This window comes from Pezoporus flaviventris, unplaced genomic scaffold (assembly GCF_033815535.1).
Source record: "Pezoporus flaviventris isolate CSIRO_AGI_PZ_B2104156 unplaced genomic scaffold, CSIRO_AGI_Pfla_v1 ptg000083l, whole genome shotgun sequence".
In the NCBI taxonomy this organism is placed as follows: domain Eukaryota; kingdom Metazoa; phylum Chordata; class Aves; order Psittaciformes; family Psittacidae; genus Pezoporus; species Pezoporus flaviventris.
This window is the reverse complement of record NW_026892631.1, coordinates 8,792,962-8,819,238: the sequence shown is the minus strand read 5'-3', so window position 1 is coordinate 8,819,238 and position 26,277 is coordinate 8,792,962. Positions and strand designations below refer to the sequence as shown.

The 26,277-nt window shown below is 48.0% G+C and overlaps 2 protein-coding genes across 4 annotated transcripts in view; both read left to right on the top strand.

The window, feature by feature from the left end:
- The window catches only part of LOC133280451 (baculoviral IAP repeat-containing protein 5-like), a 121,928-nt gene extending 97,771 nt beyond the window's left edge, over positions 1-24,157 (top strand). The window contains exons 2-5 of one of the 2 annotated variants that reach the window (XM_061475178.1): positions 22,652-22,792; positions 22,887-22,996; positions 23,145-23,262; positions 23,950-24,157. In XM_061475178.1, the coding sequence (XP_061331162.1) occupies positions 22,676-22,792; positions 22,887-22,996; positions 23,145-23,262; positions 23,950-24,033 (429 nt within the window). In that variant the 5' untranslated portion in view covers positions 22,652-22,675 and the 3' untranslated portion in view covers positions 24,034-24,157. Of the gene's footprint in view, positions 1-22,632; positions 22,793-22,886; positions 22,997-23,144; positions 23,263-23,949 lie in introns of those variants that run through there. The other variant, XM_061475179.1, reaches the window with a different exon arrangement.
- On the top strand, positions 13-19,564 carry KAT14 (lysine acetyltransferase 14). 2 transcript variants are annotated; one of them, XM_061475158.1, is made up of 10 exons: positions 13-459; positions 3,101-3,219; positions 5,287-5,408; positions 7,366-7,547; positions 8,090-8,506; positions 9,817-10,388; positions 10,916-11,052; positions 11,556-11,731; positions 14,657-14,847; positions 17,830-19,564. In XM_061475158.1, exons 1-10 carry the CDS (start codon positions 204-206, stop codon positions 18,001-18,003), a joined length of 2,346 nt encoding a protein of 781 aa, XP_061331142.1. In that variant the 5' UTR covers positions 13-203; the 3' UTR covers positions 18,004-19,564. The 2 variants fall into 2 exon arrangements, with proteins under 2 accessions (XP_061331142.1, XP_061331141.1); XM_061475157.1 differs by having other exon boundaries at positions 8,087-8,506.
- Positions 24,158-26,277: the final 2,120 nt, after the last annotated feature.

Genomic DNA, 26,277 nt, shown 5'->3' with positions numbered 1-26,277 from the left:
TATTTCGGCAAGCAGAAGTAATCTGTGGAAGACCGTTTTTTTTTGTATAGGTTATAATTTACTCCCGGAAGCTATAGTGTGGTCACAGAACATTTCCTTTGTCATTGGCACTTTGACTGTGGAGACTTTGCTGGCACATCCAGTGTGGGTGTACTGGTCAATGCGTAACAAGAAGTTATTCCTTCCCATAAACACCATCTAGGATGGCTAATAATGTCCACATGAGTGGGCTGCTGAGCCGTCATGATGATGAAGCCACCAGGACCTCCACCTCAGAGGGCCTGGAGGAGGGTGAGGTGGAAGGGGAGACTCTCCTGATTGTTGAGTCTGAGGACCAGGCCTCAGTGGATTTATCACACGACCAGAGCGGGGATTCTCTGAACAGCGATGAAGGTGACACGTCCTGGATGGAGGAGATGTCCTATTACTGTGAGAAGTGCCAGAAGTGGATACCAGCAAGTAAGCTTGCCCATTGTTTTGTGTCACATTGCTTGCATTGCTGTGGTGGTTATTTGCACCGTGTCCTGCATGCCTGTTTTATGGGGCATCCTTTGTTTAGCTGTATTTCATCTGATATTGGAGGAAAACAGTGTTATGCAGTGTATCCTTGCAGACCAGAAACCAGCTGTGTCCTGGGCTGCATCCCCAGAGCATGACCAGCAGCTGGAGGGAGGGGATTCTCCCCCTGTGCTCTGCTCTGGTGAGACCCCCCCTGCAGTCCTGTGTCCAGGTCTTGGGCAACAGCACAAGAGGAATGTGGAGCTGATGGAGCAAATCCAGAGGAGGCCATGGAGATGCTCTGAGGGCTGAAGCCGCTCTGCTCTGGAGACAGGCTGAGAGAGCTGGGCTTGTTCAGCCTGGAGAAGGGAAGGCTCCAGGGAGACCTTAGAGCAGCTTCCAGTGCCTAAAGGGGCCAACAAGACAGCTATTATTCTGAGAAAGGCTCTCTTGGCATTGTATGGAGCCCTTCCAGCCTGATGCCAGCCAGCGGTGTGTGTTAGGCACTTCAACCCACGTACTGCATGCATGTCAAGAGCTGGCATTCCATGTAAAGAAATGGGATTGTCTTTAATTAGTAGAGAACAAGGGTAGGACTTCAGAAACATGCACACTCTCCAAAGACTTCCCAGTGGTGTGTTTAGGGAACTTTAGCCCAGCAACTTGGCCTCTGCTTACCCAGATAGTGACCCCTGCCGTGAAGCTCTGTAGGGGAAAAGGGCTTTGGGATGGGTTAGTTGTTTTTGGTTTGTTTGCTCATTTGTTTTGTGTTTTTTCTGGTCAGTTTGTCACATCTGTAGAGCATATGGCTAAATCTCAACCTTAATGGTTTCCTGATATTGTGAATTTAAGCTAGCTTTCACAGAAGTGTGTCCAGCCTGTAGCAGGTCACTCTGGGAGGCACTTGGAGCAAACTGCAGAACTTGATCCCTCTGCTACTGCTGCTTGACATAAGATACATGCTGTTAGGAGCTAGGAACGTGACAGACCTGACTTTACTTTGTAAATTCTGGATTATCAGGTCTGTTACTAGCTCCAAAAGTTGGATATGGCTACGTGCTAGCTGGGGTTTGTGGTGGTTTGGGGTTGGTTTTGTTATTTTTTGGTTGCTGGTTGGCTTATTTATGGCTAGAAATAGTGAACTCTTCAGGAGGTACCTGCCTTGCAGTTAGGTCAGAGCTGTCCTTTTTGTCACCTTAGAGTTTGCCAAGAGTCACAGTTGTAAAAGTCTCCTCTCAAGGGGTGTTAGTGAATGTTTAGATGTTAATGTAGTGAAACCAGCATCATACTATTAAGATGGTATGCAGTTAAAGGGAGATACTAACTTGAAATGTATTAATAAAAGGAGCATTAAAAGTGGCATTGGAGCACTTGATTTAACACTCATTTTGCTTTATTTTGTAAAGGCGTTCCTCTCTTGTTACTGTGGAACAAATCCAAAGAGCAGAAAATGCCAGTCACAGAGCAGGGGTAACTAGATACAAATGTGCCAAGTAAATGAGCTGGAGAAGGGAAATACTGTTCTCTTTGCTAATTGTTCAGGTGTCAGTTGTCACTTGTGAACATCACCACCATGCTCAGACAAATGATTGCTTTTACCTTTAATTGCCATGTGGAACTGTTGTTAATCTACTCAGTGTGGGTTTTTTCCCCCCCCCATCAGACATAGGCCAACTCTAATTGTCAGGTTCTGCGATTCACTGTGAAAGCAGAGCATCTGTGTATTACAAATGCTTTATCTGATGTCCTTGTACAGTAAAGGAGTTGTCATCCTGTTAGAGAAAGTCCTGATTCAGGTGGTGGTTTTTGCTCTAATGCAGAAACACCAAATTAATACCTGTACCTTTGGGTGTGTGGGGTTGTTAGGGTTAGCTTTACACAGCAAGGCATGTGCTGAAGTTCTCTGCTGATTTGGGATCTCACGTATCAACTGCAGTAAAGAGAAAATGTTTCCTGATAATGTTGGGCTGTTCTTTTGGCTCTCAGTCTGAGAGAGCTGTAAAGACGCATAGCAGTGTGTGGAAAGATGACATGGAAGAGAATGCGTGTTTACTCTGATAGCCTTTGCACTCACATACTGTTTTTAACAGGTCAGCTATTATTTTTTTAAAGCAGAGGGGGAAAACAGCTATTTATTGACGTATGTAGAATCATAGAATAGTTTGTGTTAGAAGGGACCTTCAAAGCTCCTCTAGTCCAGCTCCCCTGCAATGGGACATCTTCAACTAGATCAGGTTGCTCAGAAACACATCCAGCCTGGCCTTCAGTGTCTTCAGGGATGGCACATCTAGGGTATCGTGGGGAAGCAGGGAAGAGAAATGCATCAGAAACAAGGAGATCCTTGGCTTTGTACTTGCATTCAGATGTTAAGTAGAATGCCCCTTTTTTGATGCCTGTGTTTTTCAGTTGGTCACTGCTGGCTGCTGTGGCTGTGAAATAAATCCGTCATAGTGAGTTCTGATGCTTCCTGTGAACTGTCTGGGTCTTTGGACTCTGGAAGAAAAAAGTTCTTTTCTGCCTGATGTAGGAAATCCAGATCTCCTCTGGAGCACTTCTTCCTATAAAAGGATCGAGAAATTGATTTTTTGCCTCTTCATTTTAGGTCAACTGAGAGAACAGCTCAGCTACCTCAAAGGAGATAACTTTTTCAGATTCACTTGCTCCGATTGCTCAGAAGATGGGAAGGAGCAATTTGAAAGGCTGAGGTTAACGTGGCAACAAGTGAGTAAAACGTGTGTGCTGGCAGAACAACCACAGGACATTGTAAAATTGCTGTTTGTTGTGTATGTGCTACCTAGAAAAAGAGAATCGAGGTATAGGTAACAGTGAGACATGTGAATGAGCTTCAGAAATGAATTCGCTAAGGATTGTCTGCGTATTAGAACTTGGGCATTTGGCAGGTAAATGGCAGGATAATCATACAAGCCACATGCCTTGTTCTTATTTTTTTTCTTCCCCCTTATGTTATTCATGAATTCATGGCTTCAGGCAGGTTTGGGAAAGCAAAGTGAATGCAGTTTGGCTGCAGGGCATGAACAGCTTTTTGTGTATATGAGCAAATGTAAAACTAGTGAGGTAGCAATGTACAAACAGAAAGCTTGCCAGCTCCCTCAACACAAAGCCCCAACCCAGCTGCTTACTAGCAACAGTCCTCACTGAAATTTGGTATTTCAGTCATTTAAATACCTGAGCAATCAAATTTTATTATCAGCAACCACCCTTTGGGTAGGCTGATGCAGGTCATGGTGCTGGAGGAGCAGTCAGGGTGCTGGAGGAGCAGTCTCTTTGGAGTGGCATGGGGAAGAAGGGATGGACAAAATCAAAACAGATGAAGAAGAACATTGACTAGTGAAGGAACTGTCTCCTTAGGCTTCCAGCAGCCAGAGCTGCTGCTGCTGCTTCCAAGTATGTTAAATTGAGGGAAGTCACCAAATCAACTTCTCTGAAGTAGGAAAAATGGGGACAGTGATTTCTGGATTTATTTGGTTTTCATAGTATGTGGCCTCTACAAATCCTTATTTTTGGCCATTTGGAGAGAGTGGTTTGTGAAGTCCTTAGACTGTGTCCCACCTGAATTAAAAAGAAAAAACAGAAAAAGAGACCTCAAAATCCTAGGTAAACAGTTATCAAACTAGAAGGGGTTACAAGGCAGAACTAGAGTACAGGGGACATTAAAGCTGTCTATATTTCCTCGCTTTGGCATCTTCAGCAATGCATTCCAGAAGGCTATGGCCCACTGTGAGGAAACCCATTTCCTTGGGAAAAACACATTCAAACTTCTTTGATGGTGAAGAGTAAGTCCCCGCTGGAAAAAGTGTCCATTAAAGCTGTGTAATGGTTGAAAGACCATAGAATCCCAGACTGGTTTGCGTTGGAAGGGACCTTAAAGCTCATCCAGTTCCAACCCCTGCCACAGGCAGGGACACCTTCCACTAGAGCAGGTTGCTCCAAGCCCCTGTGTCCAGCCTGGCCTTGAACACTGCCAGGGATGGGGTAGCCACAGCTTCTCTGGGCACCCTGTGCCAGGGCCTCAGCACCCTCACAGGGAAGAATTTCTTCCTAATGTCTCATCTAAACCTCCCCTCTGTCAGCTTAAATCCTAGCTGATTTTAGTTGTATTCAAATAAATTGGGTAATTTTAAATTGGCCCCCTTGAATTAACATAAAGAGATGTGATACTTTTTATACCTGCCCTTTAGTTTAGGAGTTCAATAGGTCTGGCTAAATTTGGTTGTGAAGCACATGAATTGAGGTGTAAATAGATTGTGTTCAATGACGATCACTGGGAGACAAACCAAATTCTTTCAATACCCTGAACAATAAGCAGATGTGTAATTTTACAGAGAGTTTAAAGTCTGTCCAGTTTGAAATGTAATAGTAAGTATCTAGAGAGACTGTTGTCACTGTGTTCCTGATGGATTAGGTAGTGGGATTACTTGTGACCCTTTTTTGGAAGGACTTTTCCGTACAGGCCCCAGTTGTGATATAATTCATTTATACAACCACTGCAAAAGCTTGGATCTCAGTATAAACCTGCATAACTAGGCAGCTGGTTATTCCCTTGGGATGCAGAAATCTCGGAGGGAATGTGCATCTAACAATAGAAAGACGAGAATGGGCAGCATGAAAGCGGGAGGAAGATGGATTGCAGGAGTTGCCTGTGAGATATTGCAAAAGTCAGTTATAAATGAGGGAGCAAAGATCTGTGTGTGTGTGGCAGCTCTGGGGGGCCATTCAGAACACAAAGCAGGGGCGATTTTCACTTGTGTCCAACGCTTTCTGTTCCAGGTTGTCATGCTGGCGATGTACAATCTGTCACTGGAAGGCACGGGCCGTCAGGGATACTTCAGATGGAAAGAAGATATTTGTGCTTTTATTGAGAAACACTGGACTTTCTTACTTGGGAACAGGTAAAGATGTGGTGTTTCCTGAAGGTCTGGTTGGTGAGCCAAAGGAATTAAAACGTGTTATGCAGATAGACAAGAATCGTGGTGAATTTGGTGATGTCTCTGTTGAGCCTCACTAGTGGGGAGTTTGAAGGATTTAACGTTGAGAACCTGAATGTAGGCATAAGGGGTACTTCTGGGAAAGAATAAGCATAGTATAGTGAGAGAAAACAACCCCAAGAATGTCCCATAAAAGCAATGTAAGTGCGTATATTCTTGTCTTCCTTCAGGTAGCATATGGGGAATGGCTTTAAACTGATAGAGGGGAGATTTAGATTAGACATTAGGAAGAAATTCTTCCCTGTGAGGGTGCTGAGGCCCTGGCACAGGATGCCCAGAGAAGCTGTGGCTGCTCCATCCCTGGCAGTGTTCAAGGCCAGGTTGGATGGGTCTTGGAGCAGCCTGCTCTAGTGGAAGGTGTCCCTGCCCATGGGACTGGATGGACTAGTGGTCTATGCTGACTTCACAGCTTCTTTTCCTCCCCAGGGATTTCTCTTTTGTAAGTTCTGGCCTTTCTCCTTAACTGGATTGGCTCATTGGTTTGCTTTCATTGCTTGTCTGTGCCTCCTTGCTCTGTTCTCATAAATGTTAGTACTTGTCCCTGCTGGAAGCCAGGGGGATCCTGGCAGGAAGGCAGCTGAAGGTCCCTTGTCCCTCACTTAGGGAGCCATCACCTCGCAGGGTTTGCTGCAGCCTTTTGAGACCTGCCCTGGTGACTGGGCACTCCTTGCTCTGACTAAAATTCAGATGAAGTGATTATTGGCATCAGACATAGTTTTGCTGCTTTCCTGGACAAGCCACTGGTGGAACAGGGACAGCTGAACCATGTGTAGAGGTTCGAGGCATTCAATGCTTTGCTTTTTTGGCATGTTTAACATGTGCTTATCCAGAACAGCTTATCCAGACTTACTGGAACACTCCAGACTGTGATCTGGGGCACCCGAGTTTAATCTCCCACATTTTAAGGTTGGTACCCCAGGATGTGTAATTGCAGTGCTCAGACACCAGTGAATACTTGCTCAGTCCACCCTAGCCTGGTACTGATGGTTTTCCCAGTGGTGATGTGCAAAGACAAGAAGGAATCCTGAGACCCTATGCAAGTATGGGTTTAGACTGTACACCATGAATGCAGTTCTCCAGTATCTGAGACGTTACCTCTGTTACTGGCTATAGGGGCAATTTTTTAATATTTCTTTTCACTTCCTGCCTAAACAACATCTTCATCAGCACTCAGAGGATCAAAAAGTGCTCAAATACCCAGTAGAGTACATGGTCCTGCAGAGTGAAAGGCTTAGAAAGCTGGGCTTGTTCAGCCTGGAGAAGAGAAGGCTCTGAGGACGCCTTAGAGCAGCTTCCAGTGCCTAAAGGGGCTCGTAAGAAATCTGGAGAGGGGTTTTTGACAAGGGCCTGTAGGGACAGGACAAGGGGGAATGGCTTTAACCTGACAGGGGAGACTGAGATGAGACATCAGGAATAAGTTCTCCCCTCTGAGGGTGGTAAGACCCTGGCACAGGTTGCACAGAAAAGCTGTGGCTGCCAGTCACATAGATTGTTTATAGGATGGTTTGGGTTGGAAGGGACCTTAAAGCTCATCCAGTTCCAACCCCCTGCCACAGGCAAGGACACTTTCCACTAGACCAGGTTGCTCCAAGCCCCATCCAACTTGGCCTTGAACACTGCCAGGGATGTGTCCTACCAACCACAGGGTTTTTTTGGGGGGAGTATAAGTGAGGGTATAATCAGCTTTGGCTGCTGGGGCTCTGGTAGCAGTGTGGATCTCTCTTCTGTAGGCTTGGTGTGTGGCAGCTCATTCGCAAAACAATAATTGCACTGTTATCATCTTGGTGAAGGAGGAGGCTTCAGGATGAAAGCAGACTGACAAGTGGGGACCTAACACTTGTTTTCCTCTCTCCCACCACAGGAAAAAGACCTCAACATGGTGGAGCACAGTCGCTGGCTGTCTCTCTGTTGGGAGCCCCTTGTTTTTCCGCTCAGGGGCGCAGGAATTTGGAGAACCTGGATGGTGGAAACTGGTTCATAATAAACCCCCGACAATGAAACCTGAAGGAGAGAAGCTGTCTGCATCTGCGCTGAAGGCAAAAGGTAACTTCTTTCCCTGATGGTGTGTAGGGTCCTCTCTGGGCCAGAGCTGACAGAGCTGGAAGGCATGAGAAAAGCTTACTTAAACCCATGTGTCTGTGTGCATGGGCTGTTTCTTAGTTTTGCTGTGCTCTAACAGTAGACTGAAGGAGACTATGGTGCATATACTGTAGTGTGAGAAGGCTGTTAAATTTTATTAGCCTTTTGCATTGTTAGTAGGTGATTTACAGGGTTTGGAGATTTGTGCAGGGGTTTTGTTTTAGCTGACATCTACAACTTCTCTGCTCCCCTTTACCTGGGGAGGGTTTTTTATCTTATGTCACTAGGTGCAAATCCCCTTCTGTGCAGAGGAGCAAGATGGGGGCTTTAGTGAGGCTTTAGAGGTGCATTGGCTTTATCCTGTGTGTCCCAGAGTGAATTTCTTGGCTACCTTGAAAATGCATCCTCTAAGATTTGTAGTGAATGTGTTTTTCTGACTGTGTAGAATGCATCCAGTGGTTGCAGGAGCTCTGTCTGTTAGAATAAGCAAACTACTTCTTTAGCAGCTTCCAAGCCGCCTCTGGATCCCATCATTACGGTGGAAGGACTCAGGAAGCGGGTAAGCCGCAATCCAGTCGAGTCAGCCATGGAGCTGAAGGAGAAGAGATCTCGTACTCAAGAAGCCAAGGAAATTCGGAGAGCCCAGAAGGAGGCAGCCGGCTTTTTGGACCGGAGCACTTCTTCCACTCCAGTTAAATTCTCCAGTCGAGGCCGTCGTCCCGATATCGTCCTGGAGAAAGGAGAAGTGATTGACTTCTCCTCCTTGAGCTCCTCAGATCGCACTCCTCTGACAAGCCCTTCTCCTTCCCCATCTCTGGACTTCTCCGCTCCTGGCACCCCGGCCTCGCATTCAGCGACTCCCAGCCTTCTCTCAGAAGCAGATCTGATCCCAGATGTCATGCCACCACAGGCTCTGTTTCACGGTAAGAGATGCTTTGGGTTTAGTTTAATAATCATAGTAGAATCCCAGGCTGGTTTGTGTTGGAAGGGACATTAAAGCTCATCCAGTTCCAACCCCCTGCCACAGGAAGGGACACCTTCCACTAGAGCAGGTTGCTCCAAGCCCCTGTATCCAACCTGGCCTTGAACACTGCCAGGGACGGGGCAGCCACAGCTTCTCTGGGCACCCTGTGCCAGGGCCACACCATCCTTACTCTGAACTTGTTCCAGCAGCTCCACATCCCTCTTTGGTTGGGGGTCACATGTAGTTGTTTAGGAAGATGTTAAAAAAAGGTAACTTAGGATGAGCTGCAGGATCTCTTCAAGATAAGATGGGAAGTAACTGGTAATAGTCTGTTTGTCTTGGCTGCATGTAACCCTCGATTAATTTTCCATGGCTTTATTGCCAGCTTCTAAGGACAAAAGAAACAACCATTATTGTCTTCTGAGGGATCCTGACTAAACAGTGGTAGAAGATTTCACCTAGCAGCTGCTGCATCACTCAGCAGAAGCATTTTGCTGCAACACAGATTACACTGTTAGAAAGCAACTCTGTTTTTGTCTGTAATGGTTTTCAATGGCAGAAATGTTATTCTCATGGCAGTAGTTCCAGTAGTGTTATAAGTTCGAGCATCCCAATTAACAGATGTTGGATTCTAGTTGAGTTGCAAAGCAGTGATGCAGGCTGAATGCTGTTAGTTCCTTAAGGAGCCAGACCTCAATCTAGTTGGTAGAGTAGAGAATAAAGCACTTCTTTGTGGAAGTGACGGATGGAAGGATGAATGGAAGGAAGAATAGTCAGGTTCTGTAGAGGGACAAATCCTGTGTTTCAGTAACTTCTAATCGTTCCCTCAGATTAAGCAGAACTTCTCCAGGTTATGCTCACTGAAGATACATCTCACCAGCTGGACCATTTGATCCCCAGTCTTCAGGAACTGTCAGCAATTCAACGTTTGTCCGAGAGCCTGAGCTTGCAGCTCAGGAGTGCTATGTTTTCAGATGCCAAACTGCAAGACACCTTAGGAGGAGGTGTCCTGAAATTGGACTCCCGATGGTTTCTCCTGTCCAAAATCAGGAGGGCCAGAAGTATGTAAGACCTACATATACTTGTACATATACTACTACATGTGGAGTGTGTTGAGTAAACCTGCATTGTTTCTCCTTAGTAGAGAGGAAATAGGTGCTCTTTAAGGTCCAGCCCTAACCATTCTGTGAGATGTCCTGTGACAGCCTTTTTGAAATGGGGCTTTGATATTTACATTTTTAACCAGGGTTATTTTTCTCTATTGAATAGATGATGAGGAGATGGAAGGAGATGGAGTCATAGACCCGGGAATAGAGTACGTGCCCCCTCCCAATGGGACAGGCAGTGCTGGCACTGTGATAGCAAGTAGGAAAAAAGTGAAGACAGTTGAACAAATCAAGCAAGAGGTGGAGAGTGAGGAAGAGAAAACAGAGAGGATGGAAGGTGACAGTGAAGATCCTGAAGAGTCAAACTCATCGCTGCAGGTGAGGGGACGAGACAAGAGGAAGCCGCAGCTGGAGAAGGATGCTAAACCCAGAGCTCCCAAGCACACCTCTGTTAGCATCTATGAGGAAAAGCTGCTGCTGAAGAGACTGGAAGCCTGTCCCAATGCCATGAGCATGACCCCGGAGGCCCGGAGACTGAGGCGCAAGCTGTTAGTCAGGCAGGCCAAGAGGGAAAGAGGGCTGCCACTCTTTGACTTGGACCAGGTTGTGAACGCTGCGTTGCTCTTGGTTGATGGGATTTATGGAGCCAAAGAAGGAGGTGTTTCCAGGTCCCCACTAGGGCAAGCAACATACAGAACTACTAGCCAGGACTTCAGGATCTTGGACAGATACCAGGTGAGCATTTCTAAATCTAAGTGACCTTTTGGCACTGACAGCTGACAGTGTCACCTTGAGGTTATCTGACTCCCAAAGTGAAAAGGGTTATGAACAAGAGTCATTTTGACCTGGGGCTGTGTCCCCACCAATGCTGTCACAAGCCCTTTTCTTCCTGGGACGTGCTCGTACAGCACAGCTGTCTGTCAGTGTCAGCACCACAAATGTCTATGTATTTGTACTCCAGCCCTGCCCAAACACTGATGGTGGAGGCTTGGAAGCACTCAAATAAGCAGTTGATCTTTCATGTGATATAGGAGGAAGATCACTTGCAGTGCCTTTCTGAGTGATGTGTGTGGCTCATAGGTTTGGGTGCTGAATCCAAGAGTGCCAAGCATAGTCCTCTTGAGGTGGGACCATCATGCTGTGGCTCCAGTCCATCTGGTCACATTGAGAGGCCCTTATACCCCCTCTGTTGATGTGATTCCCCTATGTTAAGTCATTGACTGATATTCCTGAGATGTTCTGCATTGTTTTTGTACATACAGACAATGCTGCCTGCCATGAAGGGCTATCGACAGCAGACCACAAAGTTCCTGTATCGACTGGTAGGCTCAGAGGACCTGCTGACAGACCACAGCATCGTCAGTCCTTACACATCCCGTGTGCTGAAACCTTACATCAGGTACAGTTGGTCAGAGGTTGAGTCTGAATTTGCTCTTGGCTTATGAACCAACAGTCCGCAGAGGGGACACCCTGGCCAGTGCTCCTTGCTCATCCATATAGAGCCAGTCGTAACCCTGAAGGGATAGTGGTTGGGTTAGCTGAGGATTTGAGCTGGCTGTGCGCTGGGAAGGGGAATCTCCAAGAGAGAACAGATGCAGGGCAAAGAGGGAGTCACGGAAGTCTTGCAGTGCAAGTTGCACCTGCTTTTGGGTCAGAACCATGATTTCCTTGCTCCTGCCTGTTAGGGGAGGCTGGCTTGGCTTGCTGCAATCCAGAACATGTCCTGGCCTCTGACACAAGGGCGGTTTTGCTGAGCTGGGTGCTGTTTTCCCAGTTGAACGAAGAATCTGTTCTTTTGTTCCTAGTTGAGCGTGTCAGGAAGTATTTCATGGGCAGAACCCATTCAGCGGCAGTTACTGTTGCTCACTCATGTTTTGTGTTTGCTTTCCGTGTTACTGGCAGGCGTGATTATGAGACAAAGCCCCCAAAACTCCAGCTGCTGGCAGAAATCCGGGCGTATCCGCACAGGAATGATCTCAACTGGAAGGCTGAGCCAGAAGCACCCGTCGATTACTGCTACGTTCGCCCTAATCACATCCCCACTATAAACTCCATGTGCCATGAATTCTTCTGGCCTGGTAAGATTGCTTCAGTGCTTGGTTTTCAAAGAAGGAAGTGGTTTTGTTCCAAAAAGGAGTATTCTTGGGCTCATTTTTGCTTCAGTTGGTGTCTGGCTCCGTTCTTAGAAAACCATTATCTGATGTCCTAGGAATGCAGCTGAGATGGAGACATGGGCTTGGTGTCTTTGTCTCTTGAGATCATTTAGAACTGGGCAATTAGGCCAGAATTAGCACACTGCTTAAAGAAATAGATAGTTTTGGGTAACACTGTTGATGGCAATAGGAGTAGTCAGTTGGGAAAACTAGGCATCCAGTGAAACAATTGGGGCTGTTTTATACCAGAGATCTACTGCTCATTAGCTTCATGAGAAAGTTTCTTCCTAGCAGCCATAAGCTGGGTATGTTGGAATGAAATTTAGGAATTACACTTCAAACCGCAAGCTTTACTGTGGTGTCCTTTATTTCTTCAAGCCTCAGTATTTGCAAGGTAAGGGAAAGCTTGGGTATCGATTTTTGGGTGTCTTCTTGAACTTAGGCTCTTTGGGGACAGCGTCTGCCCTTTATGGGGGCAGTTATGAGGCTGTAGTCTTTACTCCTGAAATAATAATGGTGATGTTCATGTACTGCATGGATCAGCTTGTGATCAGCAAACAGCATGGCAGTCTAATTAGAAAAGCCCAGTACAAACAGTACACACCTTTCTTCCAAGTAACTGTTTGCTCTGTGTTTTGATTCAGCAGATAGTGATTCAACAGGGCTTGTAGTTCAGCAGTGCTCCTGCTGCAGTCAGGATGGGTGCTCTTTGTGCTACTCACTGCCCAAACTGTACCATTGTGGGGGAGAAAAGGAGGAGTACCTTCCCTTTCACAAGTTTTTTGGAGCTCGCTTGCAGTCCCAACAGAGGCTGAACCCCTTTGTCACAGTCTCTCCTCTTCTGATAATGCATTTGAAGTTCTGGCCAAGTTGGGTTGCACCTTCATTAAGTTCTTCAGGACTCACCCTGTTTTATTTCATGTAAGAAGCGTGGGTGTGTTCCACCTGACTGTGAACTGTTCATCAGTAAATCAGAAGCTGGCACTCCCATCGGCCTTCAAACGGGAATCGGGATCTCTTCCATGGTGTACGTTCTCTGAGGCTGGGATTACATGATTTGTTGCACCTTGGTTGTGTTTTAGCAGGAGAGGTGAGCAAGGAGGTTGATACATCAGGAGATAAAGCACAGTGCCTTTGTTGATACAAAGGGTTTAGCTCCACTAGGGGCTGGTACAAATGAGGGGGGTGGGATATGCAGAAAGCACTGTTCAGAGAAGTAGCTGTAATTCCACCTAAGTTTAGCCATGCAAAGCATGTGTGCTTGGGGATGCTATGGTCAGTAAATGGCTCCTTAGGTGTGCTCAGTTGCCTTCTAAAAGCGATGCTGTAATTGACTGATTTCTTAAGTTTTGGGTGCTTCACCAGGTGTGGTGAGCCCAGGCCTCAGTCCTTCCGCCTGTCCTAATCCTTCCTGTCAGAGCTGCTCTTGTTTCTCACAAGGCAGAAACAAGTTTGCAGGTAGTTACTGCAAATGAGCTGATGTGAAGCAAGATTCCCCCTTGTCTCTCACGGTATCTTGTGCCTTCATGCCCTAACGGGAAACATCTCCCCAGCAGACAAGTGGTAAACCATACTGAGCTAAGCATCTTCTGACAGGAATAACTGCGTGCTGAGGGGACGGCACCATTCCATAGACGCCAGCGTGCTCAGGGCAATGCAGGGTTCCTGTTCAGACATGCTGTGAGGCACTTCACAGTCAATTGCAGCCTTGAGATAATTAACGTGGCTCCCTATTGCCAATCGATTCCTCCCACTCACTTCTCCCAGCTTACTCCCTTATTTGTGCCTGGTGCCTTATGGAGTCTTGCATCTCATCAGGAGTGATAATAAACATTACAGGAAAACACACTGTGCTGCTTTGTTATCCCAAATAGATCTGTGATGGCCAATTTGAGGCTGAAACTAACATTCTTGGAGCAGCTCTGCTATGTATTGCACCTCATTTAGGGCCTGTCCACACAAATTACAGAGCAGTCTTCTGTGCCTTGAACTGCACTGCTTGGCCTTGACATGCTGTGTGAGTGCTGCCAGGCTGCTATCTATTCTGATAGCAGAGAAAGCTGTGGTCAGGTTCACAGTGCAGCTCCACAAACAGCTGAGTGTGCGCAACAGGAGGCAGCAGAAGATCAAGGCCAGGTTACCTTAGGCAGTTGTGCTACCAAAGCTGAAGCCCAGTTTCATGTCTGCTGCATCTGGAGAGAGTTTGCAGGAGGACCAGGATGGTGCATCAGGCAGATGCACTCTAAACCAGCCCCCTTTGCTTGTCTGCAGGCAGGTCCTTGGCAGCTGGCATAGGAGTGGTGTACATCAACCTGGTGCTGGCCCAGCCCAGGTGAAATGGAGAACCAAACCCCTATCATTAATCTTACTGCAGCCCTTAAGAGCCCCAGGCAAGAGGCACAAGCTTGCTAGGACCCAATCCAGCAAACATTTGCACATGCCAGTACCTTTATCCACATGCATATTTAGAGCTGAGTGCTTAGCAGAGCCTGCTGATACAGCTCACAATACAAACCAAGGAAGATGAGCTGGATGCTGAGATCGTGTGATCTTTATTTTAAGCCATACTGTTTGAGAGAAGGTGCTTTCGAGTTGTTAGTTTCCTCCTCGAGTCGTTTGGGAGGAAAATCAGCTCTGTTTCATTTCTCTGTGCAAGAATCCCCACTAGTAAGCAGGTCTCATTTTGTCTGTGTGTTTTGCTGAAGCATCTCTCAATATCAGTGCTTTGAAATTAAGGTGAAGGGAAGGGATCAAGTGAATGTTTCTAAAAGGCCTTATGCCCCTGAATTTCCATGCAGGTGTGACACTTTTCATTTGCAATGCTTCCATCTGCTGTTTCTCTCTCCATAGGAATCGATTTGTCAGAATGCCTGCAGTACCCAGACTTCAGTGTTGTCGTCCTTTACAAGAAAGTGATCATTGCCTTTGGCTTTATGGTGCCAGATGTGAAATACAATGAAGCTTACATCTCTTTTCTGTTTGTTCACCCTGAGTGGAGAAGGGCTGGGATTGCAACCTTCATGATTTACCACCTTATTCAGGTAATGAAAAAGTCCCATGTTTCTGCTAAAGAACTGGCTCTCCCTCCTTCCTTGTGTGCACACATGCAAATATTAGAGTAAGTAGTGTTGTGTTCTTCCCTTCTGGCTCTTCCCCTTGCCCTTCTTCTGCTTACATCACATACATTGTCAGCAGCCCATGTCCTATGGGGAGAAATCACTTCAAAATAGAAACTACAATGTATTTAATAGAATAACCATACAGGTCAGGTCCTGGGAGCTAGTGAGATGCTGCAGGCTTTGACTGTTGGGATTAGCTTTGTGTTCTTCAGTGCTCAACAGTTCTCATAACAGTAATACCATAAATTTGGGGCTTAAGGGAGAAAATGTGATCATATGGGGAGGTTCAGTTAGAAGCTATTGCAGCTTTCTTGGCTGCACGTGGATGTTTATTCCGTGACCAGGGCCGTTGCATTAAATCACTTACTGATCATAATCATTCTCTTTCGCTTTCAATACCCTGGTTCAAATCCAGCTGCATTGAAGATAAAGAATAAGTGTTCGCAACCTCATTCAAATTTGTTCAAACTAGCTTGTACTGGGCTTTGTTCCATGGGATACTTGGGAAAATTAGTTGGAGCTCACTAAACAGGTGGAATTAAAGTAGTTAAACTTCATTAAATCTCTGTGTGAATACTGTTATTCAGGCGGCCTTAATTCCAGTCACTTTACTGAATTAAATAGCAGGAAATCCAGCTTAATTCTGAGTAAGGATGCAGACATATGTCCTGTTTGCAGCCAAACTGTGCCTCTTCAGGACCCACAGCTTCACCACTCCCTGAATAGTCTTGGCAGAGCTGCCGATACGAAACATTTCTTAACTTGTTTTACTCCAGATGAGCTGCACTAGCATAAACTCGCCATTCAAACTGTTTTTCCTCGTGCTCATTTGGCTGGAGAGAGGTAGAGAGTGCCGGTAGAGCCTTGGGAACAGTGATCTGTACCTTGGAAAAGCATATTCCACTGAGGGTGGCTCTTCTGGGCCACCTGAGGGTAACTCTTACACATCTCTCTGTAGTGTCCACCTCTCTTTGCTCTATGTGTCGATGCAGGGCATGAACCAATCTGCTTTAAATTCACCCCTTCAGTTTCCCAAGCATCTCTGTGTAAAGTGTTTAAGTAAATCTCCCTCAACTGTCGTCTGTTGATGTGAGATGTCAGCACTTGGTGAGAACAGGCGCAAGCAGTGTGCCAAGGTTTGCAGGGATCCAGCAGCTGGATCACGTCTCTCCAGCAGAGTTGGGATGTGTTGGCAAGCGAGCTACAGAAAATCATCACAGCTTTTTGTAGGGTATATCACAGCCAATTAACGCAATTCTGCTTGCAGGTACATAGCATAAAGTTGCCAGAGGGGTTGGACCTCGATGATCTTCAGGTCCTTTCCAGCCCTAACTATTCTATGTTGAGGAGAGGGCCAGGCAGGTTTGAGGCTGACGAGGCTCACTCGCAATGAGAGATCACCATTGTATGTTCGGCTCACACTAGGTTTATTTTTCCATTGTGAACTGTTTGTCAGTGGTAGAAGGCTTTTAATCATGGAGGAGAAGAAATGGTTCTTCTGACCATTTGTTCCTTGACCCCCAGATTGCAGGTGATGCTTCGCAGCCTGCTTGGGCTAACACTGGGGTCTGCTCTCTGTAGCAAGAGTCACTGTCATACACTGTTGGGATTAAGGGTGATTCTCTGAATACCTGAAAGGATGTTGTAGTGAGGTGGGGGTCAGTCTCCTCTCCCAAGGAACAAGGGACACGACAAGAGGAAACGGCCTCCAGCTGCACCAGGGGAGGTTTAGGCTGGATATCGGGAACAACTCCTTCCCCAAAGGGCAGTCAGGCATTGGAACAGGCTGCCCAGGGCAGTGCTGGAATCACCGTCCATGGAAGTGTTCACAAACCATGTAGACGAGGCCCTCAGTGCCATGGGTTAGTGGTGGCCTTGGCAGTGCTGGGGAACAGTTGGACTGGATGATCTTGAAGGGCTTTTCTAACCTAACAGTTTCTATGACCAGATCAGTGGATCAGTGTGCTGAGTTTGGGGATGAATTCTTAGGAACAGCATAATCTAATAGGAAATGTGTTGATGTAAATGGTGCCTTGATGATGAGTTTGTTGTAAGAAGTTACCCTCTAATGCATGTGGCCCAGAGAACCAGACTGCATCTTCTTAATGATCTCATTCCAACTTCCCTTCCCCAAAAAGGCCTCCTGATTATATTCCCCCCATTAATCCCTATGAGAGCTTTCCCTTTAAACGATCTACCTTGGAAATTTCCTAAGGGGTGGTGCTGTTCCCACGTAGACAATAGTGTACACAGAATGCTATTAAAACACTAGATGAAAGCAGGAAAGCTTTATTATATCAGCATCTTTATCAGAGAGCTGCTGGTTAGAGTAATCTGGGATCTTCTAGGTAACTTTAGCTGTGCCATTTGCTGTCTGAACTGAGTTCCCTGCCTTCTCAGGAGTGCTGTGCCCTGAAGGATGGGAGAGGAGCTGGGTGGGATAGACAGGAATTCCAGCGTGACGGCCCAGAGGTGTGCTGGTCCCAGAGCTCGGCTCTGTTGACAGGGAGGAGTGGGGCACCTGATCCTCTGGCATGTTTTGCCTTTTCTTCAGGCCATTGTTAATAAGTATTAGAGACCTTTGCTGTGCACTGAGGTTGCTTTTAATTAACAATCACTTAGCAATTGACAATGGAAAGCTGACAAATTATAATCCAAATGCCTGCTTTCATCGTCGAGGATTCCACATTTCCCAGAAACAAAGGAGCGGAGGAACAGCAGCGCTCCCTCTGCTGTTGCTGTGTGTGGTAACTTCTGTGTTGGGGCCTGCAGTTTTCTCACGTTTCCTCAGTAACCTGAATACCTGAACTGATGAATCTCTTCACCTCCGCATTCCCCCAGAGGCTGTCTCATTCTGTTGCTGTGATACTTCTTTCTTTTCTCCCCCTTCTCCTCCCTTGGCAGACCTGCATGGGCAAAGACGTAACCCTTCACGTCTCTGCAAGCAACCCTGCTATGCTGCTCTACCAGAAGTTTGGATTTAAGACTGAAGAGTACATTTTGGATTTTTATGACAAATACTACCCCTTGGACAGCAAGGAGTGCAAGCACGCCTTCTTTCTCAGGCTGCGGCGCTGATCCGTGTCGGGGGGCTGCGGAAAGCCCAGTCTGTCAAGCAAAGAACTGCCACGGCTTTCAGTGGAGGATGTTGGCTGCCATGTGAGAGCTGGAGCACACCGACGCCTTTATCCCTAGGACGTTGAATGTCAACCGTGTTGTGTGATAAAACTGCAAAAAGAGGATTTGTTCCTATTGCTCCGAGGGGACAGGCCTGGAAATGCCAACCGGGACCTGCTGAAACCACTGGAAGACTGAAATTCTTTATGGGGAGTTTTTGTGCCGCTCTTATTTTGGAAAGCCTCGTTGTCAAACAGAAAACCCCAAACAAAAAACGGTTGTCACTTCAGAGGGTGTCAAATTTTGAAACCTGCCCAAAAATAGCCACAGGTTTTTGGGGTTTGTTTATGGGAAATGAACGTCTGAACTTAACTCATCCGGTGTTTCTGTGATTTGATTGCTTTGTTAGGAACCGTGTCTTGAATCCGTGAAGGGAAGCAAGTTCCTGGTGCCCTTACCTGGAAGCGCTCTTTAGGAAAGCTCTGCACTTGCCAGAACAGCAGTGCTGGAACCATGCTTTAGGAATAATGAAGAGCTGTGAAGTCCTGTTCTTCCCCAGTGTGAGGCTCTGTGAGGTGTGTGTCTCCCACTCCTTCACGACTGCCTTCCTTTCCTTTTCCCTTGTTGGCCCTGTGCTCACTGTGAAGTTTTTGTAGTGCCAGTGTTTGGTGTTCAGAACAAGATGTCAAGCGGGTTTTGCTGCACATCAGCCCCTTGGGCACACCTCTAACCACAGAGCCAGCCTTGCAGCTCCAGCACCCACCTCCTCCTGCTACAGATGCTCTGGTGAGAAGAAACCCAGAACAGAAATCAGTGGTGACGGCTGAAATGCAGGCTCTGGTTTGTAGAAGCAATCTGCAGCTTGGAGGGAGGGAAGGGTAGAGGTAGGCCAGTTCCAGTTTCTGGAAGCATCTTGGCTGGGATTTCATGGCTGTAAGTATAAGAGAAGAGCAAAGAATAAATAGGAAGAAGCAAGAATTAAAAGAACACAAACCCGAAACAGTTTCTGTGGTAGTGGGGATTAGTCCTTTTACAGTTTAGCAGCTTCTCTCTCTCCCTGACTTTTATTGCAGATGAACAGCAAGCAGGCAGTGTGCTGCCTGACCAAAGGTCAGCCTGTGCGTTTTCAGTACGATTCACATTCGCTGTTCTGATCCTTCCACATCAAGCCTTACAGAGATCTGCACAAGAAATGTGACTTCTTTATCCTTAATCCATTGTGTATACCTGCCTGTAGTAGTAGTTGCCTTAATGAAGTCTTCATTTTGGTAACAGCAGAGACAGACACACGAAGTGTGGTTTTGTGTAGCCTATGTACATCATCACCAAAACAAAAACAGTGTTAGTGGGAGGGGAAAGGAACCCATCCAAGTGTTACGTGCCCTAACATCTGTGCACATTTCTGCCTGCTTTATGACTGTGTGAAGTTCAGTGTTACTGATGTTTGAGTTAGCTGTGCTTGGAAGGAAAAAAGTATCTGTCTTTATGAATGGAATTAAAGCCCTTCCCTTGGAAAATCCTACCTGTAGTCATGCTGCTTGTTAAGCTGTGTCTCCATCAGCTTATTTCACTAAAATATGGCAAACTCGAGGATGCAAAGCCTGTGTATGGGCAGCAGATAGCAAGAAACCCTTTATTCCTTTACTGGGCACCCACACAGAAGTCACACACGTGCAGGCCCCAGCAGGGTGTTTCCTTGCTAGCCAGGAGGAGGAGATAAAGTCTGAAGAAGATGAGATGAACGTGATGTTCTGTATCATGTTCTTAAAGGTGGCCATGAAGATTTTGAGCAGTTGCTTGTTCTATGCTAATACCTCCGTGGCTTTGTCTCTCAGAGGGAAAATGCCAAGTAGAGAAGGTGTAAGAACAGCACTGGGATTCCTGCTAATTCGCTTGTATTTCTTGGGAAATTGGCCAGTTAAAGGCTATACCTGTTATATCCCACACTCCTGGGGCCGTAGGCTTAAGTTTTGATCCCTTAGTGTTATCTTACGTGCTTTTGTAAACTGCATACCTTGTTCCTTAGCGCTGCCTGTGAAAATGGGGCATGCCTTTGAATTGCTTACTGTGAGATCCTTCCCTGTTGATCCTAGTGAATCACTTTGCTGATGGTCTGGGTGAAGCTGAATAGCTGTGACCCAAGAAGACTTGCAAAGGGATCCCAGCAAACCAGGACTGAAGGACACTGGTGAAGTCTACCTCACTGGTGTAGGACACTGGTGTGGTATCTGTGTGTTACCTCCTCTCAGCAACTCACACTGTCTGTAAGAGGTGATTTCTTCTGCTCTGCTGGCTGTATGGGTAAGCACAGAGGCACTGTTCAGGGAGCAGGAATTCAGCCCCCGCTTCCAACAAGAGGCTTCTGAGGACAGGAGGCTGAGGCCAGGCTGGTAACTGGCAGCATGTGAAGTCAGGTGTGTGATCTGATAGGAGCTGGCAGCCCTGGGGAAACACCCAGCCTTGCCAGAGAGCAATGCCTGCCCTCACGAGGTCGGCACCAGGATTAGGCAGCCTTTGGAGTAGCTGTAAGATAGCTGCTGCAGCTCCAGATGTCGTTTGTGGCTGCACAGGGACCACTTCCAGCCTCCTCTCAGGAGAACATTTCTTCCCCAGGATGCTGACTAATGAATAATGCTTAGCAGCTTGAGGCCACACTGCTTGAACAGTCACGTGCAGCTGGTTTTCAATGCAACGGATGAGGTTCTCCCAAGGCACATGGGGAAACAAATTGTGTGCTCTCAGCCCTCTGCTTCCCTCCATGTCAGGCTGTGGAGAGCAGCATGATGAGTTATGTTAGCTGTGATTGATGAAGTCAGCATCCACCCCGCTTAAGGACACAATTACTCCACGCTTCCCTGAGCTGCACAGCGACGGTAGCAGCGATTACAATTGCCAAACACATCCCAGTTTAGCAGAACAAAGTTTTCCTGCAGAATAAAGGTGGGACCTCACCCTGTCCTAGTAAGGCAGCAAAGCCTGAACCTTCCCATGTGCTCGTGTGAGCTTTGATACTTCACAACCAGGAAGCTGCCTACTGTGGTCAGCTTTATCATGCCCATTGATCTACAGTGTCTGAGCTGGGTAAATACTGGGATCATGCTGCATAGTTGTCAGTAAATTTGTAGGAGTCATACTTTGCAGTTTACTTTGAAAGAGAAGTCTCTTCCCAGAGAGTCCTGAGGCTGCCCGCATAGGTGCCGAATGCTTCTTTTCAGGTTAGATTCAGTCTGGGGGAAGAAGCAGGAGTTTGGTCTGTTTGTTGCCACCTGTGGTGTAAGGATGTGCTTCTTCACAGCCCCACCTGCTTGTAAGGATGAGCTCCTGGGGAGCAGTTGAGCTCAGATGTCTTTATCCCTCATCTCTGACTCCTGTCCTCACATCAGCTTGCCGCAGAGGTAACCTGGGAGGAGATAATCTGGAGGAGGTATCTCTGAGCAAACACTGCCTGCCACGTTGGACCGCGCAGGAAACCCAGCCCCTGCTGCTGTGATGGATGACTAGCTGCTTCTTCCCCGCAGAACCAGCTGCCTCTTGCCCCCGTGGCTGGGAGCCAGATTGCCAGGTCCCGCTTCCTTCTCCAGGCAGAGACAGTGAGCTCAGCCGCTCCTGCTGCCCGCGGGAGGGGAGAGCAGCGCTCTGTGCCAACAACAGGCGGTCACCGCCACGGGGGAGTGGGAGCAGCTCTGTGCGGGTCCTGCCTAGCAGGACCCTTCCTGCTGTGCTCCTCTGCCAGCTCTGTCAGTGTGGAAACCCAGGGCAGCTTCTTATGGAATGTAAAAAAACAGGAAAAAAAGGTCAAACTGGCAAATTTGTCCTCTTCCCTGATGGACTTGTGCTGGAGGCTTTAGAGCATCCCTTTCCCAACTGGCTCACACTATATCATGGAATCCCAGACTGGTTCGGGCTAGAAGGGACCTTAAAGCTCATCCAGTTGTGGGACACCTTCCACTGGAGCAGGTTGCTCCAAGCCCCATCCAACCTGGCCTTGAACACTGCCAGGGATGGGGCAGCCACAGCTTCTCTGGGCACCCTGTGCCAGGGCCTCACCACCCTCACAGGGAAGAATTTCTTCCTAATGTCTCATCTCAATCTCCCCTCTGTCAGGTTAAAGCCATTCCCCTTGTCCTGTCCGAAGCCCCTCTCCAGGTTTCCTGTAGCCCCTTTAGGCACTGGAAGCTGCTCTAAGCTCTCCCCTTAAGGAGCCTTCTCTTCTCTAGGCTGATCCAGCCCCTCTCTCTCAGCCTGTCTCCAGAGCAGAGCTGCTCCAGCCCTCAGAGCATCTCCATGGCCTCCTCTGGGCTCTCTCCAACAGCTCCACGACCCTCTTAAACGCTGGAGCCTCACACCTCAGGCTCCTCAGGAATTACAAGGTTGCTTCTTGCCTGCCCTTGCCAGCAGCGCTGTGTCCGGCGGGGCTCACCCCTCTGCACGGCCGGAAGGGCGGTGCTGGGGAGCAGGGCTCGCACCGCAGGGTGGCTCCCGGGGGCTGCGGGGCGCTGCCCTCAGCCGGCAGCGCAGGGCGGGCCCGCGGCCGCCACCTCAGCGCCGGGACTACAGCTCCCGGCGTGCCCCGCGCCCAACAGCCGCTCCCGGCCTGCCCCGCGCGCCTGCCCGCCGCCATTTGAACGGCGCGATGGTGGCCGAGGAGCTGCAGATGTCTGAGGAATGGCGCTCCTACCTCGTCTGCACCCGCGCCGCCACCTTCCGCAATTGGCCCTTCGTGGAGGGCTGCGCCTGCACGCCAGAGCGGGTGAGCCCGGCGGGGGGAGCGGAGCGGAGCGGGGCTGCGGCAGGGCTGCGGCGGTGGGGGCTGATGGCTCCTCCCGCCCTGCTTCCGCTCGCAGATGGCGGCGGCAGGTTTCGTGCACTGCCCCAGCGAGAACGGCCCCGACGTGGTGCAGTGCTTCTTCTGCTTCAAGGAGCTGGAGGGCTGGGAGCCCGACGATGACCCGCTGTGAGTGCTGCGGGCGGCCCCGTCCCCTTCCCCCGCGGGGTAGAGCTGGGCTCCCGAGGTGCCTGTTGCGGGGTGGGGAATGGTGGCGTGTGCCCTGTTGTGAGCTGCTGCCCTTTGGTTTTCCTGGTCTTCTCTTTGCTCCTTTCAGCGAGGAGCACAAGAAGCACTCTCCGCGCTGCGCCTTCATCTCCCTTCAGAAAGATCTGTCTAAGCTGACGCTGCAGGAGTTCTTGAAGCTGGATAGAGAGCGAGTGAAGAACGCAATTGTATGTACATGGCGGCACTGTGATGTCCGCACCCCCGTGATGCTGGAAAAGTCATTTACAAGTTTCTAGTCGTGTAATCTTTTCCCTGGCCTCCTGGTTTCTTGCCTCAGTGTTTCCTGATGGGTTCTGTCTCCTTTCCCAGTTCTCAGCCTTTGCCTCATGGGAGATGTAGAATCCCAGACTGGTCTGGGTTGGAAGGGACCAGTTCCAACGCCCTGCCACAGGCAGGGACACCTTTCACTAGACCAGGTTGCCCCAGGCCCCATCCAACCTGGCCTTGAACACTGCCAGGGATGGGGCAGCCACAGCTTCTCTGGGCACCCTGTGCCAGGGCCTCAGCACCCTCCCAGGGAAGAATTTCTCCCTAATGTCTCGTCTCAATCTCCCCTCTGTCCGTTTAAAGCCATTCCCCCTTGTCCTGTCCCTACAGGCCCTTGTCAAAAGCCCCTCTCCAGATTTCTTGTCACCCCTTTAGGCAGTGGAAGTTGCTCTAAGGTCTTCCTGGAACATTCTCTTCTTCAGGCTGAACTAGCCCAGCTCTCTCAGCCTGGCTCCAGAGCAGAGCTTCTCCAGCCCCTGGGGCATTCTTGTCTTCTGGACAAGGCTTTAGTATAGCCTCCTTTCCCATCAGAGCTGAACGATGCCAAATTTAGTGGGGGACAGTAACGTTATTTTTATTCTCCGCAGAAAAAGGGAATTTCTCGGAAGGTGAATGACGTTCGCGATGAAGCCAAGATGGTGCGTCGGGCAATAATGAGTTTGGCTTCCTAAGCTCCTGTGGCTTCTCGCTCCCTGGTAACACCTGTCTGATGTGTGCTCTGGCACTGCTGCTCTGATCGATGGCTGTTTCCTGGACTGCTTCTAGAATGGCCATCCCTGTCAGGAGCAGACTTGAGGATCTGATGCGCTACATACATCATATTTCTTTTTAATGCAGGGGTTCTCCTGTCCTTCCTGTTAAGGATTACTACTTGTTGCTTTATTTCTTGCTTCCTATTTTTTAAACTGGGCTGTTTCTACTTTAGAGACCCCAAACCTTGTGTTTCTTGCAAGGGTTGGAAGGCACTTCCATTTTCATCCTGAAAATACCAATGCTTTCAGATACATTTGGCAATAAAGAGAGGGGGGAATTTTAAAAGTCCTTTGGGGGTTTGGGTTTGTGGCTAATAATGTCTATCATGCCAAATCTTAGTGTGCCTGGTATCCTTGTAAACCTCTGTTTGTAGCTGGTTTTGACTCATGTTGATGCATTTAGAAATTAAAGTTGAAGGTAAAAGAGCAAAGTGATTTTTACTCCGTTTTCTGGTGAACAATTTAGTGCAATGTGATGACCTGCACGAAATGCACTGAGAAGTTCAAATTGGGAAACAAGCTAATGAGAGTACAGCTTGCAGTGCTACTCATCTTTCTTGTGTACCCTTTAGGCACTGGAAGCTGCTCTAAGGTCTCTATGGAGCCTTCTCTTCTCCAGGATAAACAAGCCCAGATCTCTCAGCCTGTCTCCAGAGCAGAGGTGCTCCAGCCACCTATTGCTCAAGTGGATTGTCAGATCTCTTTACAATGACCTTGTGTGTTGGAAGGACTGGTTGGTGCTTCTTCTTGCACAATTTTGGAAAGAAATCGTTCAGAACAGAACACGGTGAAGAATTGTGTTGCGAACTGCTGGGGAGGAATAGGAGGGATCCTGTAGAAAACACATTGCTGTTAGAAGGCCTGAGTTGTTTGTACAGGGCTGGTAAGTCTGTAGACAGAAGAGGATGTGTGCTAAGGTGCTCCCATTGTTGAAGAGCCTCCAGCTCGATCTTGGGGGGAGTCGATCACACACTGACACGACCACTGTTTCTGGGTTTCACAGGTTTTTCCACTGTTCCTTGTCTAAGCTTACTTGTGAACAATGAAATCACTTCATTGTTTCCAGCTGTAACAGCTAAATCATATGCTGATTGTCCTTCTGTGTTCTTCTTTATGCTTGCATTGCAGCTGTAAATAAAGCATATAGGGTTTAGCTACTTAAATTCATCCCCACTGTCCTGGTTCAGCTGTAGCAGTTACTTTTCTCCTTCCTAGTAGCTGGTGCAGTGCTGTGTTTTGGCTTTAGTCTGGGAACAGTGCTGATAAAACCTATGGTTTTAGTTTTTGCTAAGTAATGCTTACTCCGATCAAGGACTTCTTCAGTCTTATGCTCTGCCAGTGAGGAGGGGCACAGGAAGCAGGAGGAGGAAGCAGAGACAGGACACCTGACCCAAACTAGCCAAAGGGGTATTCCATACTACAGCACATCATACATGTGTTTATTGTTTTCTTTTCCTTTTCCCCTTTTAGTTTTATATTCTCTCCCCTTGTTATTTCCCTTATAATTATTAATAGTGGTGGTAGTAGTAGTAGTTTCTTATTGTATCTTAAGTTACTGGACTGTGTTATCTTAACCTATGGGATTTACTTTCTTCATGCTTTCTTCCCCACCCCTCCAGGAAGGGGGCGGGGGTTGCCAAAGAAGAGGGAAAGTGAGGGGGTGGTTGCATGAGTTACCGACTGGGCTTAAACCATGACAATAAGGTACTGAAGTTAGTGAAGGAACATGTAGGACCGCATCAACAGGAGCATGGCCAGCAGGTTGAGGGAAGGGATTTTCCCTCTCTTCTCTGCTCTGGTGAGATCCCCCCCACCCTGCAATCCTGTGTCCATCTCTGGGGGCAACAACACAAGTGGGACATGGAGCTGTTGGAATGAGTCCAGAGAGGCCATGGAGGTGCTCAGGTTGCCCAGAGAAGCTGTGGCTGCCCCTTCCCTGGCAGTGTTCAAAGCCTGGCTGGATGAGGCTTGGAGCAACCTGGTCTGGTGGAAGGGTCCCTGCCTATGGCAGGGGGTTGCAACTTGGATGAGCTTTTAAGGTCCCTTCCAACCCGTTCTACGATTCAATGATAAATGTTGATGCAGGGTATGTTCAGAATTCCTGGATGCCTCTTCTTGCAGGGACAGATCTGTGAGAGATGACTGCTGGGCCTTGGGCAGGCT

Bases quoted from the DNA above. Each gene is read 5' to 3' on its own strand.
- KAT14 (XM_061475157.1), top strand. From the start codon at position 204: ATGGCTAATAATGTCCACATGAGTGGGCTGCTGAGCCGTCATGATGAT. The intron at 3,220-5,286 runs GTGAGTAAAACG...TTTCTGTTCCAG, and splicing joins TGAGGTTAACGTGGCAACAA to GTTGTCATGCTGGCGATGTA. The intron at 7,548-8,086 runs GTAACTTCTTTC...CTACTTCTTTAG, and splicing joins ATCTGCGCTGAAGGCAAAAG to CAGCTTCCAAGCCGCCTCTG.